At 39.3% G+C, this 26,005-nt stretch overlaps 1 protein-coding gene and 1 non-coding gene across 2 annotated transcripts in view; both read left to right on the top strand.

Annotated features, from left to right (window-relative positions):
• FAF1 (Fas associated factor 1) overlaps positions 1-26,005 on the top strand; it is a 495,805-nt gene that overhangs the window by 161,692 nt on the left and 308,108 nt on the right. Inside the window, exon 5 of the mRNA XM_066376249.1 lies at positions 14,738-14,829. Within this exon, the coding sequence (XP_066232346.1) occupies positions 14,738-14,829 (92 nt within the window). The remainder of the gene's footprint in view (positions 1-14,737; positions 14,830-26,005) is intronic.
• On the top strand, positions 10,137-10,244 carry LOC136402017 (U6 spliceosomal RNA). Its single transcript, XR_010750923.1, has one exon. It is a non-coding gene; the product is annotated as a U6 spliceosomal RNA (small nuclear RNA).

The following is a 26,005-nucleotide window of genomic DNA, read 5'->3' as shown; positions in this document are numbered from 1 at the left end:
GCCCTATAATATAGTTTGAAGTCAGGTATTGTAATGCCCCCAGCTTCATTTTTTTCCCTTAGGATTGCTTTGGCTATTTGGGGTTTTTTATAATTCCATATAAATCTGATGATTTTTTGTTCCATTTCTTTAAAAAATGTCATTGGAATTTTGATGGGAATTGCATTAAATTTGTATTTTGCTTTGGGTAATATGGCCATCTTGATTATATTTATTCTTTCTAACCAAGAACAAGGTATATTCTTCCATCTCATTATATCTTTTTTGATTTCCCTTAACAATGGTTTATACTTTTCATTATATAAGTCCTTTACATTCTTTGTTATGTTTATTCCTAAGTATTTTATTTTTTTTGTTGCAATCGTGAAGGGGATTGTTCTTTTGATTTCGCTCTCAAATGTTTTATTGTTGGCATATAGAAAGGCTATTGACTTCTGTATGTTAATTTTGTATCCTGTGACCTTACTGTATTGGCTTATTGTTTCTAGTAGTCTTTTTGTGGATTCTTTGGGATTTTCGATGTATAGGATCATATCACCTGCAAAAAGTGATACCTTTACTTCTTCTTTTCCGATATGGATGCCTTTTATTTCTTTGTCTTGTCTGATTGCTTTGTCTAGAACCTCTAGTATCACATCAAATAAGAGTGGAGAGAGTGGACAACCCTGTCTTTTTCCTGATTTAAGGGGGAAAGCCTTCAGTTTAGTGCCATTTAATATGATGTTAGCTGATGGTTTATCATATATGGCCTTTATCATGTTGAGATATTTTCCTTCTATACCCATTTTGTTGAGAGTCTTAAACACAAAATTGTGTTGTATTTTATCGAAAGCCTTTCCTTTGTCTATTGATAAGATCATGTGGTTTTTGTTCTTTATTTTGTTGATATGGTGTATTACATTAACCATTTTACGTATGTTGAACCATCCTTGAAATTCTGGGATGAATCCCACTTGATCATGATGTATTTTCTTTTTAATATGTTGTTGTATTCGATTTGCTAGTATTTTGTTTAGTATTTTAGCATCTGTATTCATTAGAGATATTGGTCTGTAGTTTTCTTTTTTGTGTTGTCCTTGCCAGGTTTTGGTATGAGGGTTATGTTGGCCTCATATAATGTGTTTGGAAGTATTGCTTATTCTTCAATTTTTTGGAAGACTTTGAGTAGAATAGGAACCAAGTCTTCTTTGAATGTTTGATAAAATTCGCTGGTATAGGCCCTGGCCGGTTGGCTCAGCGGTAGAGCGTCGGCCTGGTGTGCGGGGGACCGGGGTTTGATTCCCGGCCAGGGCACATAGGAGAAGCGCCAATTTGCTTCTCCACACCCCCCTCCTTCCTCTCTGTCTCTCTCTTCCCCTCCCGCAGCCAAGGCTCCATTGGAGCAAAGATTGCCCCGGGTGCTGGGGATGGCTCCTTGGCCTCTGCCCCAGGCGCTAGAGTGGCTCTGGTCGCGGCAGAGCGACGCCCCGGAGGGTCAGAGCATCGCCCCCTGGTGGGCAGAGCGTCGCCCCTGATGGGCGTGCCGGGTGGATCCCGGTCGGGCGCATGTGGGAGTCTGTCTGACTGTCTCTCCCCGTTTCCAGCTTCAGGAAAAAAAACAAAAAATTTCTCTGGTATAGCCATCAGGGCCTGGACATTTATTTTTGGGGAGGTTTTTAATGGTTTTCTCTATTTCTTCTCTACTAATAGGCCTGTTTAGGCTTTCTGCTTCTTCTTTTTTTTTTTTTTTTTTCTTTTTTTTTTGCGTTTTTCTAAAGCTGGAAACAGGGAGAGACAGTCAGACAGACTCCCGCATGCGCCCGACCGGGATCCACCCGGCACGCCCACCATGGGGCGACGCTCTGCCCACCAGGGGGCGATGCTCTGCCCATCCTGGGCGTCGCCATGTTGCGACCAGAGCCACTCTACTGCCTGGAGCAGAGGCCACAGAGCCATCCCCAGTGCCCGGGCCATCTTTGCTCCAGTGGAGCCTTGGCTGCGGGAGGGGAAGAGAGAGACAGAGAGGAAAGCGCGGCGGAGGGGTGGAGAACCAAATGGGCGCTTCTCCTATGTGCCCTGGCCGGGAATCGAACCCGGGTCCTCCGCACGCTAGGCTGACGCTCTACCGCTGAGCCAACCGGCCAGGGCTTTCTGCTTCTTCTTGACTCAGTCTAGGAAGGTTATATTGTTCTAGGAATTTATCCATTTCTTCTAGGTTGTTGAATTTAGTGGCATAAAGTTTTTCATAGTATTCTACAATAATTCTTTGTATATCTACGGTGTCCGTGGTGATTTCTCCTCTTTCATTTTGGATTTTGTTTATATGAGTTCTTTCTCTTTTTTCCTTGGTAAGTCTTGCCAAGGGTTTGTCAATTTTGTTGATCTTTTCAAAGAACCAGCTCCTTGTTCTATTAATTTTTTCTATAGTTTTTCTGTTCTCTATTTCATTTATTTCTGCTCTGATTTTTATTATGTCCTTTCTTCGGCTGGTTTTGGGTTGTCTTTGTTCTTCTTTTTCTAGTTCCTTAAGGTGGGAAGTTAAGTGGTTCACTTGGGCTCTCTCTTGTTTGTTCATCTATGCCGGAAGTGATATGAACTTCCCTCTTATCACTGCTTTTGCTGCATCCCATAGATTATGATATGTCGTATTGTCATTTTCATTAGTCTGTATATATCTTTTGGTCTCTGCACTTATTTCTTCTTTGACCCATTCATTTTTTAAAAGTATGTTGTTTAGTTTCCACATTTTTGTGGGATTTTTTTGCTCTTTTTTTGCGGTTGAATTCTAGTTTCAAGGCTTTATGATCAGAAAATATGCTTGGTACAACTTCGATTTTTCTGAATTTGCTGATGTTGTTTTTGTGGCCCAACATATGGTCAATTCTTGACAAGGATCCATGTACACTGGAGAAAAATGTATACTCAGTCACTTTGGGATGAAATGTCCTGTAGATGTCTATTATATCCAGGTGCTCTAGTGTTTTGTAATTTAAGGCCACTATATCTTTGTTGATTCTCTGTTTGGATGACCGTTCTAGAGCCGTCAGCAGTGTATTGAGGTCTCCAAGTATGATTGTATTTTTGTCAGTTTTTGTTTTAAGGTCAATAAGTAGCTGTCTTATATATTTTGGTGCTCCTTGGTTTGGTGCATATATATTAAGGATTGTTATGTCTTCTTGATTCAGTGTCCCCTTAGCCATTATGAAATGGCCATTTTTGTCTCTGAGTACTTTTGCTGTCTTGTAGTCAGCATTATCAGATATGAGTATTGCTACACCTGCTTTTTTTTGGATGTTATTTGCTTGGAGTATTGTTTTCCAGCCTTTTACTTTAAATTTGTTTTTATCCTTGTTACTTAGATGTGTTTCCTGTAGGCAGCATTCAGTTGGATTTTTTTTAATTCATTCTGCTACTCTGCCTTTTTATTGGTGAGTTTAATCCATTTACATTTAGTGTAATTATTGACACTTGTGAGTTCCCTATTGCCATTTTATATATTGCTTTCTGTTAGTTTTGTGTCTTGTTTGATCCTTCTCTTTCGTTATTCTATCTTTTGTTTTTATTTGGTTGTATTCCATACATCTTTCCTCTGTTGCTATCTTTTTTATCTCATGTGCTTCTGTGGTGGTTTTTTCAATGGTGGTTACCTTTAAGTAATGAAAAGGGTTCCTACCCTGTTCTTTGTAGCGCACTATTTTGTGAGTACTTTTGCACTCCATCGTCCTTTGCTACTGTTAATCTCCATCCTCTCCCCCCCTTTCTTTTTGTTGTCACAGTTTAAATTTGGTTTTACTGTGTTCTTCTTGGAGCTTTTACGTGTGGCTTTGTTTTTTTTTTGTTCTTTGTATCTGATTGGAGAACCCCCTTTAGTAATTCCTGGAGTGGGGTTTTTTTGATGATAAATTCCCTCATCTTTTTTGTATCTGTGAATGTTTTTATTTCTCCTTCATATTTAAAGGATAGCTTTGATGGGTATAGTATTCGTGGCTGGAAGTTCCTCTCTTTCAGGACTTTAAATATTGGGGTCCACTCTCTTCTAGCTTGTAGAGTTTCTGCTGAGAAATCTGATGATAATCTAATGGCCTTCCTTTATATGTTGTATTCTTCTTTTCCCTGGCTGCCTTGAGAATTTTTTCTTTGTCATTGGTTTGTGCCAATTTCATTATGATGTGCCTTGGAGTGGGTTTGTTGGGGTTAAGAAAACTCGGAGTTCTGTTTGCTTCTTGAATTTGAGGCTTTAGTTCTTTCCACAGGCTTGGGAAGTTCTCATCTATTATTTGTTTATGTTCTCCATTCCATTTTCTCTCTCTTCTCCCTCTGATATATCTATTATTCTTATGTTATTCTTTCTGATGGAGTCAAGATAATTCTTGTAGTGCTATCTCATTTTTTTTTCACTTTTGAGTCTCTTTCTTCTTCTCTCTGTTGTGCCTCAAGTTGCTTGTCTTCTATTTCACTAATCCTCTCTTCTATCTGGCCTGTTGTATTAGCTAAGCTTGTTACCTCGTTTTTCAGCTCGTGAATTGAGTTTTTCATCTCTGTTTGATTTGTTTTTATAGTTTCAGTTTCCTTGGAAATATATTCTTTGTGTTCGTTCAGTTGTTTTCTGAGCTCCCTAAATTGCCTTTCTGTGTTTTCTTGTATATCTCGGAGGATTTTTAGGGTTTCTATCTTAAATTCTCTGTCATTTAGCTCCAAGGTTTCCAATATATTAAATTTTTTCTCCATAGATTTTTCCTCATCCAGCTGTGTTACCTTTCTTTCTTTTGTATCCATGATATTCGATTTTCTCTTCCTTAATGGCATCTGAGGGTGGTTTTGTTGATAGTATTGAGATTTAATAAAGAATAAAAAGTTAAAAAAAAATCAAAAAGTTTTTTTTTTTAAAAATTAATAATGAAATAAAGATAAATAAAATAAAAATAAAAAAAAAAGAAATTATTTCCCCCCCTTCCTTTTTTTCTCTCCTCTCCTCGTTCCTCTTTCTTGAGAAAATCTTGTGGTGAACTGTGAATTATATTGTATTAAATAGAACAAACAATGCCTGTAATGGAGGGCCTGAATTGGGGAGGAGTAATACAGGGGCAAAAAAGTAAAAAAAAGAAAAAAAGGGCGTATGGACCCACAAAAAGCAAATAAGAAAAAAAATTGGGTCAAGAATAAAATGATTTGCTTTCAGGTGTTGGTTGACTAAGAGTTATGATGAAAGGAATAAGAGGGAAACAGGAAAATGGGGGGGACAAATTAAAAAATTACTATTTAGTGGAACAAGAACTAGATAAAATGGAGAGCCAGGGATGGCAGCACTGCTAGTGTGTTAAAAAGGTGAAGTAAAAACCCCCCAAAATGCCACAAAGATATGTTTCAGTCCCAGATAAGATATTGTTCGTTACTGATGTTTGAATGAGAGGAGACGTAAAGGAGAAAGGAAGAAAGTAATATAGAGGGAGACAAGAAAGAGTGAGATAGAAAAAAGAGGGAACCACTAAAAGAAGAAAAAAGAGGAGATACAGAGAGAGAGAGAGAGAGTTAAGGTTTTTGGAGTGCAACCATCATAGAAAGGAAGAGGAAAGAAAAGATAATGGGAGATGTAACACTTATGGGTAGTGTAGTTCAAGGAGAGGAAAGAGTAAGACCGGCAGAGTGTTAAATGACCAAATTGGAGGAGGAATAAAAAATATCAACAATAAAGATAAGAGAAACAAACGAACAAATATAATAAAATGGGATAGGCTATAAAGTCTGTGTATTATTCTTGATTTTGAGAGGTTATCTTCCTGCTTTTTCTTTTCTCTCCCTCTTCCTGGTCGGTGACTTTGTACCTTGGGTTCTGCCCCTTTGGCACGCTCAGGTAGAGGTTTGCAGTTGATAAGTCTCTATGGCGATGTCGTGTATTGTGCTTCAGTCTCGTTGGCAGTCGAGGCTCATTAGCATTTATAGGCTCCGCCAGTGAGAGAGTCCGTGTTCCTGGAGCCTTTCTCCTAGTCTTTCCTTCCTCAATTAGTAGCCTGATAATCCAGCTTTGGGGTTGTTGCTGCCTCTGCCTGGATAGTAAGAGGCTCAAAGAGCTGGCAACTCCCTACTCTATTCCCACTCAGCACAGGGCTCTGGGTAAGGCTCAGTCAGTCAGAGCTGCTAGCATAATTAGGCGAGGCTTCCGCCCACTCAAAGACCTCTGGCTCTGCCACTCTGTCGGATAACACGGGCGCACACTGCCAAGGCCCTTGGAGGAATCTCTCGCCCACTATCTGCGCGCGCAGATCAGGATATCAGGCCAGCAGTCTCACACTCTGAGTGAAACCCCCCACCTGTACGGAACAGTTCCAGCGTTGGAATTGGCTCTCACTCCGTCCCCGGGTGCGGCTTTTTCAAGGCGCTGGGGCGGCCCAAGATTCTGCTTTTTGGCCCACACAATGGCCCCTGACTCTGCCCCTCTGTGGGATAATACAGGCGGGCACTGCCGAGGCACTCGGAGGAATCTCTCGCTCACTATCTTTGCGCGCAGACCAGGATATCAGGCCAACAGTCTCACCTGAGTGAAACCCCCACCCGCACAGAAAAGTTCCGGCGTTGGAATTGGCTCTCGCTTCGTCCCCGTGCGCGGCTTTCCCAGGGCGCTGGAGCGGCCCGGAGATTCTGCTTTCGGCCCACACAGAGGCCTCTGATTATGCCCCTCTGTGGCGTAACACGGGCGCACACTCCTGAGGTGCTGGGAGGAATTTCTTGCTCACTCTCCGTGCGCGCTGACCAGGATATCAGGCCAGCTGCCTCACCCTCTGAGTGAATCCCCCTCCCGCACGGAAAAGTTCCAGCGTTGGAATTAGTTCTCGCTCCCTCTCCGTGCGTGGCTTTCCCAGGGTGCTGGGGCGGCCCGGAGATTCCGCTTTTGGCCCACACTCTGCCTCTCTGTGGGACAACATGTGCGCACACTCTCGGGGCTTTGGAAGGAATCTCTCGCCCACTATCTGCGCACGCCTACCAGGAGATCGGGGAAAATGGCTGCCCCGCTTGTCTTTCTTTGTCTGGGTTTGGCGCGAGTGTTAGCTTGTATTGCTCGGGTTGCCACAGGAACCGTTTTTCCTCGGCCTGGATCTCTGTGCCACAGCCTGGTTTGGCCATTTGTTCCGCGGCCTGGATCTATTCACCCCCTTTGCCCGCCTCAGTTTCTATATTCTCAGTTCCCAGTGAAAGCCGCCCTGTTTAGGTTAGTGAGGAAAGCGGAGCATTTCTTACTCCCTATTTCCTTTGGGGTTTGATTATATATTTAGCCAATTTTTCGCTCGACCATACCTTCGGGTGTATTGCGAAACATCTGGAGGCTCCAAGGATAGGTTTTTCTGTTTCTGGTTGAAGATCTTATTGAGTTTTGGGGGAGATTTATCGGTATCGCTTCCTACCGCGCCATTACTCTGATGTTATCTCCAGATAATATTTTTATAGTCTTATTTGATGCTGAACCAAAACTTGGCAAGTGGTGGTGGTTAAAGTTTAGTTGCAATGTAAAATCTGAAACCATATCAGTGAAAATTTAGCATTCTTTTATTTTAAAATCCAGTTGAATACCTTTACTTTTAATTTTAAGTCCCTGATTTTATAATATCATAAAATGAAAAGTAAATTTAGAAAATATTGGTTCAGTTTATAATAAAGATCAACCAAATGTTATTTAACATGTTACATTTTATAATATCCTTAAGTCACAATTGTTTATATCATAACTGATCTCACAGAAAAATATTTTAAGTTTTGGGAAACTATCAGGCTTATAGTAGCATATATAAAAATTTGGGGTGATTGGCACACAGTACAATATACAGATCATGTACCATAGAGATATATATCTGAAACCTAAATGACCCTATTAACCAATGTCACCCCATTAAATTTTTTTTTAATTTGGATTTTAGTTTGAAGACTCAAATTTTACCATTCAGTTTTCCTCAGATTGACAGGCTTATTCTGTTCATTTTTGAGAAAATATCAAGTCTGAATAATATAGTGTGCAGTCATCTGTTCTAGCAAAAATGATGCTCTGTGAAAAAACTAGTTCATTTCACAATGCTAACAAATGCTTTTTCTCAAGACTAACATTGCACTTTAATATGAAGCAGACATTCTTCATGGGTTTTTCCCATTTCATCATACACAATATTAAAAGCATTAAGATTTGATTAATAATTTTTGTTACTACATGACTTAAAAAAAAAAGCCAAGTGTTTGGTGATGAAGAAGAAGACAATACAGTGACTACTCGTTCAGCTTAGCACCACTACGTTGTTTTGTGGTCAAGTTTTACTTAGCATTATTTTGTATAGTCAGTTTCAAGAATCCCAGGAATCTGTAAACTATACTTTTGAGAATCACTGTCCTAATTCCTCTCCCAAAAAATGTTGTAAAGAGGTCTCAAAAGACTTGATATGCATGACATTTAAGGGCCCATCAAAATAAGCTTTTGTAGTCTCTACTAAAGGCAAACCACTAAATATGTATACTTATTAATGTACTTTTTATGAAATCTGGCATTCAATCAAAAACTAATAGACAGGAGAAGTACCAAAAAGTGACTCATAAACTAAAGACAAATTAGAAATTAAAAATATACTTGTAAATGGAAAAAATAATAAAAATAGAGGAAGATTTAAAAACAGCTTTCATAAATACACTTGAGCATTTAACCCTTTGAGTAGTACGAATGTTCATGTATGTCCTCACTCAAAGGGGTAACAAAAATGTCACTACTCAAAGGGTTAATAGAAATCAAGAACTTAAAGAGGAAGAAAATGAAAACATTAAAATATAACCAAATGAAAATCCTACAGCTAAAATTTAAGATCTTCAATAAAAATTTTTTCCAAGAGGATCTAACAGATTATATGCTGTTGAAGAAAAGATAAGTGAATTTGAAGACACAGTACTAAAAACAATGCAAAATGAAGTATGAATGGCAGAAATACAGGAGAGGGTGAGAACAATTGAGCCTGAAAGAACCATAGGGAAATACGAAGTGATCTAATGTATGTGTGAATAGAGTCCTGGGAACAGAGAGGCTTTTTGAAGGGGTTATTTTAAAGAAATAATAGCACAAAACTATTCAAATTTGATAAACTATAAGCTCCCAGATTAAAGAGGCATAGTAACTCCAAGCAGGAGTAACTCAAACCAAATCATGGTGCTTCATAATAAAATGAAGAAAATCAGTAGTAGAAAAAAACTTTAAAGTAGTACCAGGTCAGGAAACAAATACACATTCCAAATAGGGAAAGAGACTTTAAAAATAATGACTACAACCTGGAAATGCTGAGGTCGCCGGTTCAAAACCCTGGGCTTGCCTGGTCAAGGCACATATGGGAGTTGATGCTTCCTGCTCTTCCCCCCTTCTCTCTCTCTCCCTCTCTCTCTCCTTTCTAAAATAAATAAAAAATTAAAAACAAAAAAGCAAAACAAAAAAAATAATGACTGCAGACTTTTCTGAAGCATTGAGAGCCAGGAGAAAATTTGGTGTTATTTTTAAGTGCTGCAGGAATAAAATGTCAAGCTGGAATGCTATATCTAACAAAAATATCTTTCAGAAATGAAGACTAAATTTATTTTTCACATAAATGAAAACTAAGAAATGTTAAAGGAAGTTAATTAGATTGGAAGGGAATAATAATAATAGCTGGAAAATTAGATTAATACAAATAAATGAATACCAGAAATGATAAATATATGAAAAATTTTCTGTCCTATTTTTAATTTTTTTAAAACAAAATTTAGTGCTCACTTTGGCAGCACATATACTAAAATTAGAATGATACACAGATAGCCCTGGCCAGTTAGCTCAACAGTACAGTGTCAGTTGGGCATTTAGAAGTCCTGGGTTTGATTTCCAGTCGGGTACACAGGAGAAGTGACCATCTGCTTCTCTACCCCTCCCCTAACCGCTCTCCCTCTTCCTTTCCTTCTCCATCTTCCTTCTCTCCCCTCCCATGTCAGTGGCTCAAATGGTTCAAGCAGTTTGGCCCTGGGTGTTGAGGATGATGGCTCCATGGCCTAACCTCAGATGCTGAAATAGCTTTGTTCCCAGTGGAGCAGCAGCCCCAGATGGGCAGAGCATTTCCACCTAGTGAGCTTGCTGGGTGGATCTTGGTTAGGGTGCACGCGGGAGTCTGTCTCTCTGTCTCCCCACTTCTCACTTAATAAAAAAATAAAGAATGATACATAGATGATTAGCGTGCCCCCTGTGCAAGGATGAAATGCAAATTTGTGAAGCATTTTATATTTTGTGCAGTCCTCCCACCTTTTGCTTATTAGGTCAGAAGAAACAATGAATCAAAGCATGTGTGGCATAAGATTGAAATATATGTTAGAAAACAGTAAGTATGTAAATGTTATGTTAGTAACATTCTTAGTAGATCATGTTAATGCTATATGAAGTAGACTTCTGGACAAGAAAAATTATGAGAGCTCAATGGGAGAGGGAAATTTTATACTTATGAAAAAATTCATCACAAGAATCAAGTGTTCTAAATGTGTACTTATATAGTAACACTTTGAAAGTATGAAGTAAAAACAGAACTGAGAAATGGACAATTTGCAATTATAATTGGAAATGACAACTCTCCTGTCTCATTAATGTTCAGAACAAGAAGCTATGAATAACATATTAACCAATGTGATTACTTGAAATGTATGTATAAAATGCTCTTTATAACCACAACAAAATACATATTCTTTTCATGTACAGTTGCTACATTCATTAAAGTTGATATGTGCAGATATAAAAATAAGTCATAAAAAATTAAAAATTGCCCCCACCGGTGGGCCGCAGCGCGCACCCCCGCGTGGTGTGGCATGCCCTACCGCGCATGGGGACCTGGGGACTGGGGTCCGGTGCGGAGAGCCCCTCGTCCTGGGAAACGGGGCGTGGCCGGAAAGGGGCCGCCCCCTCGGCCGTCAGGCAACGCATGTTCGTGGGGAACTTGGTGCTAAACCATTCATAGACGACCTGCTTCTGGGTCGGGGTTTCGTACATAGCAGAGCAGCTCCCTCGCTGCGATCTATTGAAAGTCACCCCTCTGCACAAGGGTTTTAAAAAATATTAAAAAAAATTTTTTTTTTAAATTGTGTGGTATATTCTCTGACAACAATAGAATTAAAATAGAAGTTGAAAAGAACCTAGAAAATTCTGATATATTTAGAAATTAAATAATATATTTCCAAATAAACCATTGGTCAAAAAAGAAATCACAAAGAAAAGTTGAAAATACTTTGACCTGAATTATGGTGGCAATATTGGCATATCAATATTTGTTTGATGTCTACAAAGTGGTAGTGAGAAGGAAATTTATGGTTCAAATGCTTAAGATCCTAAAAACATTGATTAAAGCTTCCACTTAAGAAATAGGGAATGGGCCTGACCAGGCGGTGGCGCAGTGGATATAGCGACGGACCGGGATTCCGAGGATCCAGGTTCAAGACCCCAAGATCACCAGCTTGAGCGCGGGCTCATCTGGTTTGAGCAAAGCTCACCAGCTTGACCCAAGGTCGCTGGCTTGAGCAAGGGGTTACTCAGTCTGCTGAAGGCCCGCGGTCAAGCACATATGAGAAAGCAATCAATGAACAGCTAAGGTGTCGCAATGCGCAACGAAAAACTAATGATTGATGCTTCTTATCTCTCTGTTCCTGTCTGCCCCTGTCTATCCCTCTCTCTATCTGTCTCTGTTTTGGAAAAAAAAAAGAGAAAAAGAAAAAAAAAAAAAAGAAATAGGGAATGAACCACCCCCTTTACAGATACTAGATTTAGCTTCATTCTAAACAACTAAAACCACCTAAAAGGTTTTGAGGGAACAAGTTCAGGAATAGTGTCTATACCCACCAGCTAGATGAGAAAAACCTCGTAATTTATGAAGTTTTGGGTAGAGTACTCAGAAGTCTCTTGTCTAAGTAGTGGGAAATAATTATCCCCAGATCAAATAGTGCTTGGGTAGTATCAACTAATATATTGGAATCAAGATCCAAAAGCATTGAACTATTTCCAAGTAACATAATTGCATGCTAAGACAAAACTCAACAATATCTATAGCAATAAAAACTTCAATACCCATCAAGATCAAGTTCACAAAGTCTAGCACTAGTAACAAAGTCCAGACACACAAAAATGCAGAAAAACCCAACCCATAATAGGGAGAGAAATCAATCAATTAAAAACAGTCCAGAACTGACATAGATGTTGGAAATAGCAGATAAGGACATTAAAACAATTGTACTAACTAATTCTTTGCTCAAAAAGAGAGAAGAAAGATTTAAAATTGTAAGTCATTAAAAATGTAAAACTGTCTCAAATCATATGTCTGAAAGCGAAAACTATGATGTCTATGGTGAACATACCAGATGGGTTAACAGAAGATTAGACATTGAAGAAGAAAAGATTACTGAACTTGAACACATTACAATAGAAACCACTTTGGAGAAATGTTTGGCACTTTCCCTGCAAAGTTAAAAATACATTCTTTGTAAAGTAGTACAACCATTATGGAAGAAAGTATGGTGGTTCCTCAAAAAACTGAAAATAGAATTACCTTATGACCCAGCAATCCCTCTACTGGGTATATACCCCCAAAACTCAGAAATATTGATACGTAAAGACACATGCATCCCCATGTTCATTGCAGAATTGTTCACAGTAGCCAGGACATGGAAACAACCAAAAAGCCCGTCAACAGATGACTGGATAAAGAAGATGTGGCACATATACACTATGGAATACTACTCAGCCATAAGAAATGATGACATCGGATCATTTACAACAAAATGGTGGGATCTTGATAACATTATACGAAGTGAAATAAGTAAATCAGAAAAAAACAGGAACTGCATTATTCCATACGTAGGTGGGACATAAAAGTGAAACTAAGAGGCCCTGGCCGGTTGGCTCAGCGGTAGAGCGTCGGCCTGGCGTGCGGGGGACCCGGGTTCGATTCCGGGCCAGGGCACATAGGAGAAGCGCCCATTTGCTTCTCCACTCCCCCCTCCTTCCTCTCTGTCTCTCTCTTCCCCTCCCGCAGCCAAGGCTCCATTGGAGCAAAGATGGCCCGGGCGCTGGGGATGGCTCCTTGGCCTCTGCCCCAGGCGCTAGACTGGCTCTGGTCGCGGCAGAGCGACCCCCCAGAGGGGCAGAGCTATCACCCCCTGGTGGGCAGAGCGTCGCCCCTGGTGGGTGTGCCTGGTGGATCCCGGTCGGGCGCATGTGGGAGTCTGTCTGACTGTCTCTCCCCGTTTCCAGCTTCAGAAAAATACAAAAAAAAAAAAAAGTGAAACTAAGAGACATTGATAAGAGTGTGGTGGTTACGGGGGGAGGGGGGAGAGGGAGAGGGAAAGGGGGAGGGGGAGGGACACAAAGAAAACTAGATAGAAGGTGACAGAGGACAATCTGACTTTGGGTGATGGGTATGCAACATAAGTGAACGACAAGATAACCTGGAGTTGTTATCTTTGAATATATGTATCCTGATTTATTGATGTCGCCCCATTAAAAATAAAATTATTAAAAAAAATACATTCTTGACCATTCCTCATTTAGGTATTTACCCAAGATAAATGGAAGCATATGTTTATCAGAGATGTGTACATTATTTTCCATAGCAATTTATTTGTATAAAAGCCTCAAACTGTAGAAAACCCCAAATGTCCATAAACCAGTGGGTAGATCAACAAATTGTTGAATAATCACACAATAGACTACTACTTAGTAATTAAAAACAATGGACTGTTACATGCAACAATGCGAAAAGAAGCCAGATTATAAAAATACATTCTGCAATTTCATTTATATAAAACTCTAAAAAATTTGAAGTAATTCATAGTCACAGAAGTCAAGTCAGTGGTTTCCTAGAGATGAGAAGGACGTGGTGTGGAAGACTTGAATTACCAAAGGGCATAAGAAACTTCTGATGTGTCAGTGGGTATGTTCATATTCTTGATCATGATGGTGCTTTTCAGTTTGAATATATTTGTCAAAACTTATAAAATTGTAGATTTTAAATATGTGCAGCTTATTTTGTTAATCATACATAATAAAACTTGTTAAATTAAAAAAAATTTGAACTCAAAGTCCAAAAAGAAAAACAATTATACAACACATGCATAGAAAACAGTAAAGCAGACAGTGGCTACATAGTAGAGAAAATAAACAAACTAAAGCTCCTTTTTGGAATATTAATAAAATTGATAATTCTCTTTCTACTATGAGTAAGAACAAAAGAGAAAACACATTTATATTGAAAATGAATGATACCTACTTTCATTAAATAGATTCTAAGGCAACATTAAGAACAAATTTATGTCAGTAAATTTAATAGTTAATTATTTTAAAGTTACAAATTGTCACAACTAACAGAAGAAACAAAGATATGAATAGCTCTACATCTAATATACAAATTGAATCAACAATCAAAACCTTCCCATAAAAAAGCCCAAGCCAAGATGGCTTCACTGGTAAAGTCTGTATAATATATATTTAAGCAAGAAATATTAGCAATCATTAAAAAATAGAGAAAAATGAAGTATTTTCTAATTCATTTTATGTAACAACATTACTCTAATACCAAAACCAAAGACATTACAGGCAAAGAGAAGTACAGACAAATTTTTTTACAAAGTATTTGCAAACAGAATTTTGTAAAATATATAGAATATTTACGTATATATATATATATAGTTTAACTCACGGTCAGGTGGGCTTTTGTTAGTAATATTTGATTTCTTCTTATTTCTACAGGAGAGATTAAACAGATTCTAGAAAATGAACTTCAGATACCTGTGTCTAAAATGCTGTTAAAAGGCTGGAAGACTGGAGATGTGGAAGACAGTGTGAGTTTCTTTTTTTCTTTCTTTTTCAATTACAGTTCACATTCAGTATTATACTGTAATGGTTTTAGGTATGTAGCATTCTGGTTCTCATATACTTTACCAAGTGGCTCCCACAATATTTTAAGTACCCACCTGGCCCCATACAGTATGAGTTTTTTAAATTGCCTAAAAATAAAGTTTAGTTGACTAAATAATGTATAAAAATGAGTTTTTATTAATGTTGTTACATATGACGGGTAACTTTGGGAATAACTTAGTTTAAAAAAAATCAGCAATGTTTTTCAAGCTAACACATTTTTATGGTAAACCAAAACAGTTTTACAAAGTTCAGTATATAGCCCTGGCTGGTCGGCTCAGCGGTAGAGCATCGCCCTGGCATGTAGAAATCCTGGGTTCAATTCCCAGTCATAGAACACAGGAGAGGTGACCATCTGCTTCTCCTACCTTTCTCTTTCTTTCTAATCTCTCTTTCCCTCCTGCAGCCATGGCTTGATTGATTCCAGCACATTGGCCCTGGACACTGAGGATGGCTCCATGGAGCCTTCGCTTCAGGCGCTAAAATAAATACGTAGCTTGATTGCGAGCAGCCTCAGATGGGCAAAGCGTCGGCCCCAGATGGGAGTCACTGGTGGATCCCGGTTGGGTTGCATGCGGGAACCTGTCTCTGTATCTCTCCTCCTCTCACTTAAGAAAAGAAAGTTTGCCTGACCTGTGGTGGCGCAGTGGATAAAGCGTCGACCTGGAAATGCTGAGGTCACCGGTTCGAAACCCTGGGCTTGCCTGGTCAAGGCACATATGGGAGTTGATGCTTCCAGCTCCTCCTCCTTCTCTCTCTCTGTCTCTCTCCCTCGCTCTCTCTCCTCTCTAAAAATGAATAAATAAAAATAAAAAAAATTTAAAAAAAAAAAAAAAAGAAAAAAAAAAGTTTGGTATATAAATGAAGACACTATTTGGCATATCTTTTATATTTTATAGGAGTTAGTTTGACAGTTTTTGAGAGCTTCCACCTTTTTTCAAACCTCAGAAGGTGTAAGTGTTCTGGGATAATAATTTACTGAACAGTTACTAATTGGACTGAAAGAAGTCATACATGGTCCATATAAGTATGCCAACTATTGATTATAGAACAAAGATAATAGGAAAAATTTTAATCTTGGAAAATTTAAATGGTAAGAGTACTTCATTCTTGTTTCCTTGGACATTAGCAGGGGCATGGAATGAATGATATTTTAAGAATTTTAAAAAGTGTTGCAATTTTAAAGAAGTTGTTACTATTCTGAAGGATTCAGTAGCAGCCTTAGGTTTAAAATATTTCACACATTTTTCCTTTTTCTGACAGAGAATGGGGAGAGATAGAAAGAAACGACTTAACTCTAAAGTTTAGATGTTTAAGGTGGAAATAATTATCTTTTTTCCATCCATCCATCCATCCATCCATCCATCCATCCATCCATCCATCCATCCATCCATCCATCCATGGCTTCTGGTAGACATTGTGCTCATAAATACTAGTATGTGTGAGTTCACTTGATATATGGAGATGTTGAATATTTTAAGATATTTATAGGAATTTCATGTTGGCAAGATATATATAAATTTAGGTACCAAGTTAGTGATGTGCTATATTCAGGGTCAGCAGACTTTTTTGTCTAGAGTCAGGTAGTAATACTGTAGGCTTTGTGGGCCAGCTAGTCTCTGCTGCGGCTGCACTGTTCTGCTGTCACAGGGTGAAAGGAGCCATCAGCCATATGGAAAAGAGTGAGAATTTGAAATTTATGTAACTTCATGTTATGAAATACTCTTCTTTTGAATTTTTTTAAACCATATAAAAATGTAGAAACATTCTTAACAGGCCATATAAAAACAGGCAGTGGGCTGGACTTGTCTCAGAAGCCATCATTTGCTGACCCCTGGTGCTGTATGACTCTACAAGTTGAAATGTAGATTAAAAAATAAAAAGAACTGCTGACTGAGAAGTGCAAATTTTTAGCAGAAATAAAACACCAACGTGCATTAGTTTACATAGCTCTATCATTTATTCATTTTTTGAGAAACCTATGTGTATGATCAATCTTGCATGAAATTTTCAGCAGTTTGTGAAGGGAAAGGCATCATTTTGAAAACGTCTTAAAGCTATATACATTTTAATATTTGAACATAGTCTTTGTTATCAATAAGATTTTCAGTTTCTTATTCCTATGTATTTCTTTTTCTCTAGGTGATTTCTGCTATTCTTATGATGTTAATTTTCTGATTGTTTCCAACTTTTTATTTCCAGGTTATACTTCTATGAATTTCCATATCCAAATTAGTATTTCATTTTTTTATTTGCATACTTTATTGGCATCTTTAACTTAACAAACTTAAAATAGTACTCTTGATTTTTTCTATCTTCCCTGCCCTTTCTTCAACAGTCTTCCCCAGTAAATGGCAGCACTATATAACCAGTGTTAAATCCAAAAATGTGGGCATCAATTTTTTCACATTTAAAACAACACCTTATTTATTGGTAAATCCTATAGGTTTAATCTCTAAAATACATCTCAGTGATGGGAACTTTTCAGTATTTTTATTGCAACTTCTAACCCAGGCCATTACTGTTCTTTTCCTGGACCAATGTAATAACTTCAGCATTTTTTTATTCATTTTAATGGGGTGATATTTATAAATCAGGGTACATATGTTCAGAGAAAACATCTCCAGGTTATTTTGACATTTGATTATGCTGCATTCCCATCACCCAAAGTCCAATTGTCTTCTGTCACCTTCTAACTGGTTTTCTTTGTGCCCCTTGCTACCCTCAAACCCCTCCCTCTCCTCCCCCCCACCCCGTAACCACCACACTCTTGTCCATGTCTCTGAGTCTCATTTTTATGTCCCACCTATGTATGGAATCATATAGTTCTTAGTTTTTTCTGATTTACTTATTTCACTCAGTATAATGTTATCAGGGTTCATCCCTGTTGTTATAAATGATCCGATGTCATCATTTCTTATGCCTGAGTAGTATTCCATAGTATATATGTACCAAAGCTTTTTAATCCACTCGTCCACTGACGGACACTTGGGTTGTTTCCAGATCTTCGCTATTGTGAACAATGCTGCCATAAACATGGGGGTGCATTTCTTCTTTTGAAACACTGCTATGGTGTTCTTGGGGTATATTCTTAAAAGTGGGATAGCTGGGTCAAAAGACAGTTTGATTTTTAATTTCTTGAGGAATCTCCATACTGTTTTCCACAGTGGCTGCACCAGTCTGCATTCCCACCAGCAGTGCAGGAGGGTTCCCTTTTCTCCACATCCTCGCCAGCACTTATTCTGTGTTGTTTTGTTGATGAGCGCCATTCTGACTGGTGTGAGGTGATATCTCATTGTGTTTTTAATTTGCATTTCTCTAATGATTAGTGATGTTGAGCATTTTTTCATATCCCTTTTGGCCATCTGTATGACCTCTTCGGAGAAGTGTCTATTCATTTCTTTCGCCCATTTTTTGATTGGATTTTTTGTCTTCCTGGTATTGAGTTTTACAAGTTCTTTATAAATTTTGGTTATAAACCCCTTATCAGACGTATTCTCCCATTGTGTAGTTTGTCTTTTTATTCGGATCTTATTGTCTTTAGCTGTGCAAAAGCTTTTTAGTTTGATATAGTCCCATTTGTTTATCCTGTCTTTTATTTCACTTGCCTGTGGAGATAAATCGGCAAACATATTGCTGCGAGAGATATCAGAGAGCTTATTGCCTATATTTTCTTCTAAGGTGCTTATGGTTTTATGGCTTACATTTAAGTCTTTTATCCATTTTGAGTTTATTTTTGTGAATGGTGTAAGTTGGTGGTCTAGTTTCATTTTTTTGCAAGTAGCTGTCCAGTTTTCCCAACACCATTTGTTAAAGAGGCTGTCTTTACTCAATTGTATGCTCTTACCTTCTTTGTCAAATATCAATTATCCATAAAGGTGTGGGTTTATTTCTGGGTTCTCTGTTCTGTTCCATTGATCTATATGCCTGTTCTTATGCCAGTGCCAAGCTGTTTTGAGTACAATGGCCTCGTAGTATAACTTGATATCCGGAAGTGTGATACCTCCCACTTTATTCTTCCTTTTCAAGATTGCTGTAGTTATTCATGTTCTCTTTTGGTTCCTTATAAATTTTTGGAATATGTGTTCTATATCTTTGAAGTAAGTCATTGGCATTTTAATCGGTATTGCATTGAATTTATAAATTGCTTTGGGTACTATAGACATTTTAATGATGTTTATTCTTCCTAACCATGAGCACGGTATTTGCTTCCACTTGTTTGTATCTTCCCTGATTTCTTTTATCAATGTTTTATAATTTTCCGAGTACAAGTCTTTAATCTCCCTGTTTAAATTTATTCCTAAGTACTTTATTTTTTTTGTTGCAATGGTGAAGGGGATTGCTTCTTTGATTTCTCTTTCTGACAGTTCATTGTTAGTGTATAAAAATGCCTCTGATTTCTGAGTATTGATTTTATATCCTGCCACTTTGCTAAATTCATTTATCAAGTCCAGTAGTATTTTGACTGAGACTTTAGGGTTTTGTATATACAATATCATATCATTTGCAAATAATGATAGTTTTACTTCTTTTTCAATTTGGATGCCTTTTATTTCTTTTTCTTGTCTGATTGCTGTGGCTAGGACTTCCAGAACTACAGTGTGTCTGTTAAGTCATGGTGCACTTTTGACTGGTCACAGGAAAGCAACAAAAGATGATAGAAATGTGAAATCTGCACCAAATAAAAGGAAAACCCTCCCAGTTTCTGTAGGATGATGTGGCAGCATGTACAGGTGATGACATAACAACGTGTATACAGCAGAGCAGCCCACTGCCATGCCAGTCGAGATGTGTATGGTACAGAGGACAGTTCAGTATGTTCTGTGGCTCACTAAACTCGAATCCGTGACGAAAGTGCAATGTGAATATCGGTGCATTTATAATGAAGTGCCACCACATAGGAATAACATTACTCAGTGGGATAAGCAGTTGAAGGAAACCGGCAGTTTGGTGGAGAAACCGGGTTCTGGTAGGCTATCAGTCAGTGACGAGTCTGTAGAGGCTATATGGGATAGCTACCTAAGGAGCCCTAAAAAAATCTGCGTGAGCCCACTTCGAATTGCACTGAATAGATATGAAACTGGGAGAGTTTTCCTATTATTTGGTGCAGATTTCACATTTCTATCGTCTTTTGTTACTTTCCTGTGACCAGTCAAAAGTGCACCATGACTTTACAGACACAACTGTCTGATGAATAAGAGTGGTGAAAGGGGGCACCCCTACCTTGTTCCTGATGATAAGGGATTGCTTTTGATTTTTGGCCATTGAGTATGATGTTGGCTGTGGGTTTGTCATAGATGGCCTTTATCATGTTGAGGTATGTTCCCTGTATTCCCACTTTGCTGAGAGTTTTGATCATGAATGGGTGCTAGATGTTATCAAATGCTTTTTCTGCATCTGTTGAAATTATCATGTGGTTTTTCTCCTTCCTTTTGTTTATGTGATGAATCACATTGATTGATGTGTGAATATTGTACCAACCTTGCCTCCCCAGAATAAATCCCACTTGATCATCGGTGTATGATTTTTTTTATGTATTGCTGTATCCAGTTTGCTAATATTTTGTTGAGGATTTTAGCACCTAATTCATCAGGGATATTGGCCTATAATTTTCTTTCTTTGTGTTGTCTTTGCCTGGTTTTGGAATCAGAATTATGCTCACCTCATAAAAGGAGCTTGGAAGTCTTCCTTCCTCTTGAATTTTTTGAAATAGCTTGAGAAGGATATGAGTTAGTTCTTCCTTGAATATTTGGCAGAATTCACTTGTGAAGCCATCAGGCCCAGGACTTTTCTTTTTTGGGAGTTGTTTTTTTTTTGTATTTTTCTGAAATTGGAAACGGAGAGGCAGTCAGACAGATTCCTGCATGCGCCCGACCAGGATCCACCTGGCACGCCCACCAGGGGGCGATGCTCTGCTCATCTGGAGTGTCACTCTGTTGCAACCAGAGCCATTCTAGCACCTGAGGCAGAGGCTACAGAGCCATCCTCAGTGCCCAGGCCAACTTTTGCTCCAATGGAGCCTTGGTTGTGGGAGGAGAAGAGGGAGACAGAGAAGAAGGAAAGGGGGAGGTGTGGAGAAGCAAATGGGCACTTCTCCTGTGTACCCTGGCCGGGAATTGAACCCGGGACTCCTGCACGCCAGGCCGACGCTGTACCACTGAGCCAACCGGCCAGGGCCGGGAGTTTTTTGATAACTGTTTCAATCTCATTTGTTATAATCGGTCTGTTTAGGTTTTCTGATTCTTCCAGATCAATTTTTGGAAGATTATATGTTTCAAGGAATTTGTCCATTTCATCTAGGTTGTCTAGTTTTTTGGCATACAGTTCTTCATAGTATTTTCTTACAAAATTTTGTATTTCTGTTCTGTCAGTTGTTACTTCTTTACTCTCATTTCTAATTTTATTTATTTGAGTCCTCTTTCTTTTTTTTTCTTGATAAGTCTGGTTAAAGGTTCATAAATCTTTTTTACCTCTTCAAAGAACCAGCTCCTGGTTTCATTGATCCTCTGTATTGTTTCTTTAGCCTCTATGTCATTTATTTCCACTCTGATCTTTATTATTTCCTTCCTTCTACGACCTCTGGGCTTTACTTGCTATTCTTTTTCTAGTTCTTTTAGATGCAGGGTCAAGTTGTTTATTTGAGGATTTTCTAGCTTTTTAAGGTATGCCTGTAATGCTATGAACTTCCCTCTTAGGACTGCTTTTGCCGTATTGCATAAATTTTGAGTTGATGTATGCTCATTATCGTTCGTTTTTAGGAAATTTTTTATTTCTTCTTTGATCTCATTGTTAACCCATTCGTTTTTTAATAACATGCTATTTAGTTTCCAAGTGTTTGAGTATTTTTCAGTTTTCCTGTTGTGGTTGATTTCTAGTTTCATGCCATTGTGATCAGAGAAAGTGCTCAATATGATTTCAGTCTTCTTAAATTTGTTGAGACCGCTTTTGTGCCCTAGAAAATGTACCATGAGCACTTGAAAAAAATGTATATTTTGCTGCTTTAGAGTGAAAGGTTCTGAAGATATCTATTAAATCGAGTTGATCTAGTGTGTCCTTTAAGTCTGCTGTTTCTTTGTTAATCTTCTTTCTTAAGTATCTATCTAGTGATGTTAGTGGGGTATTAAAATCCCCTACTATTATAGTATTGCTGTTGATCTCGCCCTTTAAATCCATCAAAGTCTGCTTTATATATTTAGGTGCTCCTATATTAGGTGCGTAGATATTTATAGCGGTAATATCTTCCTGTTGGATTGCTCCCTTTATCATTATGTAGTGACCTTCTTTATCTCTTACTATAGCCTTTGTTGTTTTTTTACAGAGACAGAGAGTCAGAGAGAGGGATAGACAAGGACAGACAGACAGTAACGGAGAGATGAGAAGCATCAGTCATTAGTTTTTTGTTGCGCATTGTAACACCTTAATTGTTCATTGACTCCCTTCTCATACATGCCTTGACTGCAGGCCTTCAGCAGACCTAGTAACCCCTTGCTCAAGCTAGCGACCTTGGGCTCAAGCTCGTGAGCTTTTGCTCAAACCAGATAAGCCATGGATCAAGCTGGCGACCTCGGGGTCTTGAAGAACCTGGGTCTTCCACATCCCAGTCCGACACTCTATCCAATGCGCCACTGCCTGGTCAGGCTATAGCCTTTGTTTTAAAGTCCATTTTGTCTGATATAAGTATTGCTACCCCAGCTTTTTTTTTATTTTTATTTGTGTGAAATATTTTTTTTTTCCATCCTTTTATCTTCAGTCTATGTGCATCTTTTGTTTTAAGGTGTGTCTCTTGTAGACATCATATGTATAGGTCCTGTTTTCTTGTCCACACAGCTACCCTATGTCTTTTGATCGGATCATTTAATCCATTTACATTTAAGGTCATTATTGCTATGTATTTGTTTATTGCCATTTTATTCTTTAAAACTGTATTCCTCTTTTGCTATATTCTTTTTCTCCTTTGATCTGTTTACAACAGGCCCCTTACTAGTTTTTGCAGCATTGGTTTGGTTGTAGTGAATTCCCTGAGGTTTTTTTTTTGTCTGGAAAGCTTTTTATTTCTCCTACAATTTTAAATGATAACCTTGCTGGATAAAGTAGTCTTGGTTGTAGGTTCTTGTTCTGCATTACTTTGAATATTTCTTGCCATTCCCTTCTGGCCTCAAGTGTTTCTGTTGAGAAGTCAGAAGTCATCCTTATGGGGGCTTTTTTGTAGGTGATAGCCTTTTTTTCTCTAGCAGCTTTTAATATTTTCTCTTTATCACTTAGCTTTAGTATTTTAATTATAATGTGTCTTGGTGTAGATTTCTCTGGGTTTCTCTTTAATGGAGTTCTCTGTGCTTCTTGAACTTGTGAGACGTTTTCCTGCCTTAATTTAAGGAAGTTTTCAGCTATGATATGTTTGAACAAAGTCTCTATCCCTTGTTCTTTTTCTTCTTCTTCAGGAACCCCTATGATGCGGATGTTATTTCTCTTCATGTTGTCACAGAGCTCTCTTAGAGTTTCCTCTGACTTTTTGAGTCTCTTTTCTTTTTTCTGCTCTGCTTTCATGCCTTCATTTATCTTGTCCTCTAACTCGTTGATTGGATTCTCAGCTTCATCCATCCTGCTTTTAATTTCTTCCATTTGTTCTTTATTTCTGATATTGTATTTGTCATTTCTGACTGATTCTTTTTTATTATTTCAATGTCTTTTTTTATATTTGCTATCTCTTTATTTAGTTGTTTGTAATGACCATCTATTATTGTTGTTCTAAGATCTTTGAGCATCCTAACAATTGTTATTTTAAACTCTGCATCTGGTAATTTGGTTATATCTGACTCATTCAGGTCCTTCTCTGGGGATTTCTCTTGATTCATTTGTGTTGCATTTCTCTGCCTTCTCATTTTGTCTGTCTAAAAGAAAATTTTGGCCACTGGAGTCCACTGGGTGTGTCCTCTGTGTTCCTTAGTTGTGGTCTGTCTGCAGGCCCGCCATCCTCTCTGTTGCTGCTGCCTAGGGCATTGGAGTATGGGCATTGCCTGTGCCATCCCACTGGGGCTGTTGCTGTGGTTTCCACCTTGTCTTCACGGGAGGGGCTGTGATCACTTGCTTCGGTGTATAAGCCTCGATGGCCTTGGCCTTAGCCCTGCTCCATTGTGTGGGGTTATTTTTGGCCCTGAGGGCAGGGTGAGTACCTTTGCTCAGCTGCGGTTCTCCGCCTGATTCTGGGCTTTCGCCCGCCCTGCAGGAGGAGCCCTCTCACAGGACTCTGTAAGCCATGGCTCTACCAGCTGGGCGGGGCTATGTGCCCATGCTCAGTCGCGGGACTCTGCCTGTTCTGGGCATTCACTCCACCCCCACCGGAGGAGCCAGCTCCCGTGTCAGGCTGCAATCCTTGGTTCCCATGGGCCGGGTGAGGCTTTGCTCCTGCACCCTTGCTCAAGGGCAGGTCTCCGTCCCTTTGGGGGCTCCTGCCCTTCCCCCGCAGGCTGGATTGCAGGCGGCCCGCAGCTGGGCTTGAACACTTTCGCGCGTGTCCCCTCCACCCCTGCTGGGCAAGACTGAGCTCACACCTGGGCCTCAGTTGTGGCCAGCCAGCTTCCACCCTTGCTGACAGAACTGCGCTTTCGCATCCCGCTGCCACCTGCCCCTGGGCAAGCCCTCAGCCGTGTGGGTGGGGGCGCTGCAGCTCATACCGTAAGACTCACTACTGTAGTCTCGAAAGCTTCCTCCTTCTAAGCGACTCTGCTCTAAGTACTGCGGGAGAGCTTGTTTGGCTGGTGTCCTGCTTCCCTTTGCTGGTATTGCTGTTTCCAGGGGAAATATTCACTTCAGATTTGGGGAGTGAGTCGTCCCAGGGGTTAGGGTGGCTGTCTCCCAAAATGTTTCTCCCTGTGCCTCCTAGATTACACTCTCTTCCTGCCACTCCGGTCCTCTCCTCTCTCCCCATTACCCGGAGCCCCGGGTGAGTGGTTGTGAAAGCGGTTTTCTGTGTGGTCCCTTTAAGAAGAATCCTGGGTCTGAGAAATCAGTCTCTTTCTTACAAACAGTATCCTGACTTGTTTCAGCTGAATACTGTCCATACGCCTCTTTTAGGCTCTGGGGCTGCAGGCTGGGACTTTGTTCCTGGGCCTCAGTACCCTCCCCTCTCTGCTGAACTCACTTCCTGCCATACAAGACTCTCTGGGGTGCTGTTTGCTCAGGGGAGCTGGGCAGCCCTCTTTGCATTTCCGCTTTTTCTACCAGTCTCAGTGTGTCTTCTTCGGTGTTCCTTGATTGAAGAGTCCTCTTAGTTTAGTCCAAAGTTGGTTTTTCCAGAGGATGGTTCCTAAAATTAATTTGTAATCCACTTTGGTTCTGGGAGGTGGAAGTTGGTCCGTCCACCTACTCCAGCACCATCTTGTCGCCGTTGCTTCAGCATTTTTTCCCAGCTTTCTTTCTTGAGTTCTTCCAGTGCATTCATCACACAGCTGCCAGGTGGTCTTTTAAATACATAAATCGAGCCTGACCGTTGTTGGCAGTGGATAAGGTGTCAACCTGGGACACTGAGGTTCTAATTTTAAGCTCTGAGGTCACTGGCTTGAGCCCAATCTCACTGGCTTGAACAAGGGGTCATCAGCTTGGCTGGAGGCACCCCTCCCCCCCAGGTCAAGGCACATCAGTGAACTAAAGTGCTGCAACTATGAATTGATTCTTCTCATCTCTCTCTCTTCCTGTCTCTCTATCTCTCTCGCTAAAAATAACTAAATATGTAAATTGAATTATATCTGTCTCTAGTTATAGCATAGCTTTTTATTGTACTTTGAATAAATTTCCAGCTCCTCACTCTTGTTTAAAAGGCATTGTATTATTTTCCTTCTCACTACAACCTTATCTTCAGCTTTTTCTGTCCTCACTTTTCATGCAGCAGTCACACCCACTTTCTTTTTATTCTTCTGATAGGCTCAAGCTCTTTACATCTTTACCTGATATATGCTGTTCTACTACCTGAAGTGCTTTACTCCTCATTCTTCACATTGGTGGTTCTTTTTCATACTTCAAGACTCAGCTTAACTATTACTTTATTTAACAGATCTTTGTATAAAATGTGGCCCTCATCTCAGCATTGTTCATCACAGCACCATG

The sequence above is a fragment of the Saccopteryx leptura genome, chromosome 3, assembly GCF_036850995.1.
Source record: "Saccopteryx leptura isolate mSacLep1 chromosome 3, mSacLep1_pri_phased_curated, whole genome shotgun sequence".
NCBI lineage: Eukaryota > Metazoa > Chordata > Mammalia > Chiroptera > Emballonuridae > Saccopteryx > Saccopteryx leptura.
This window is presented reverse-complemented; position numbering and strand designations above follow the sequence as displayed.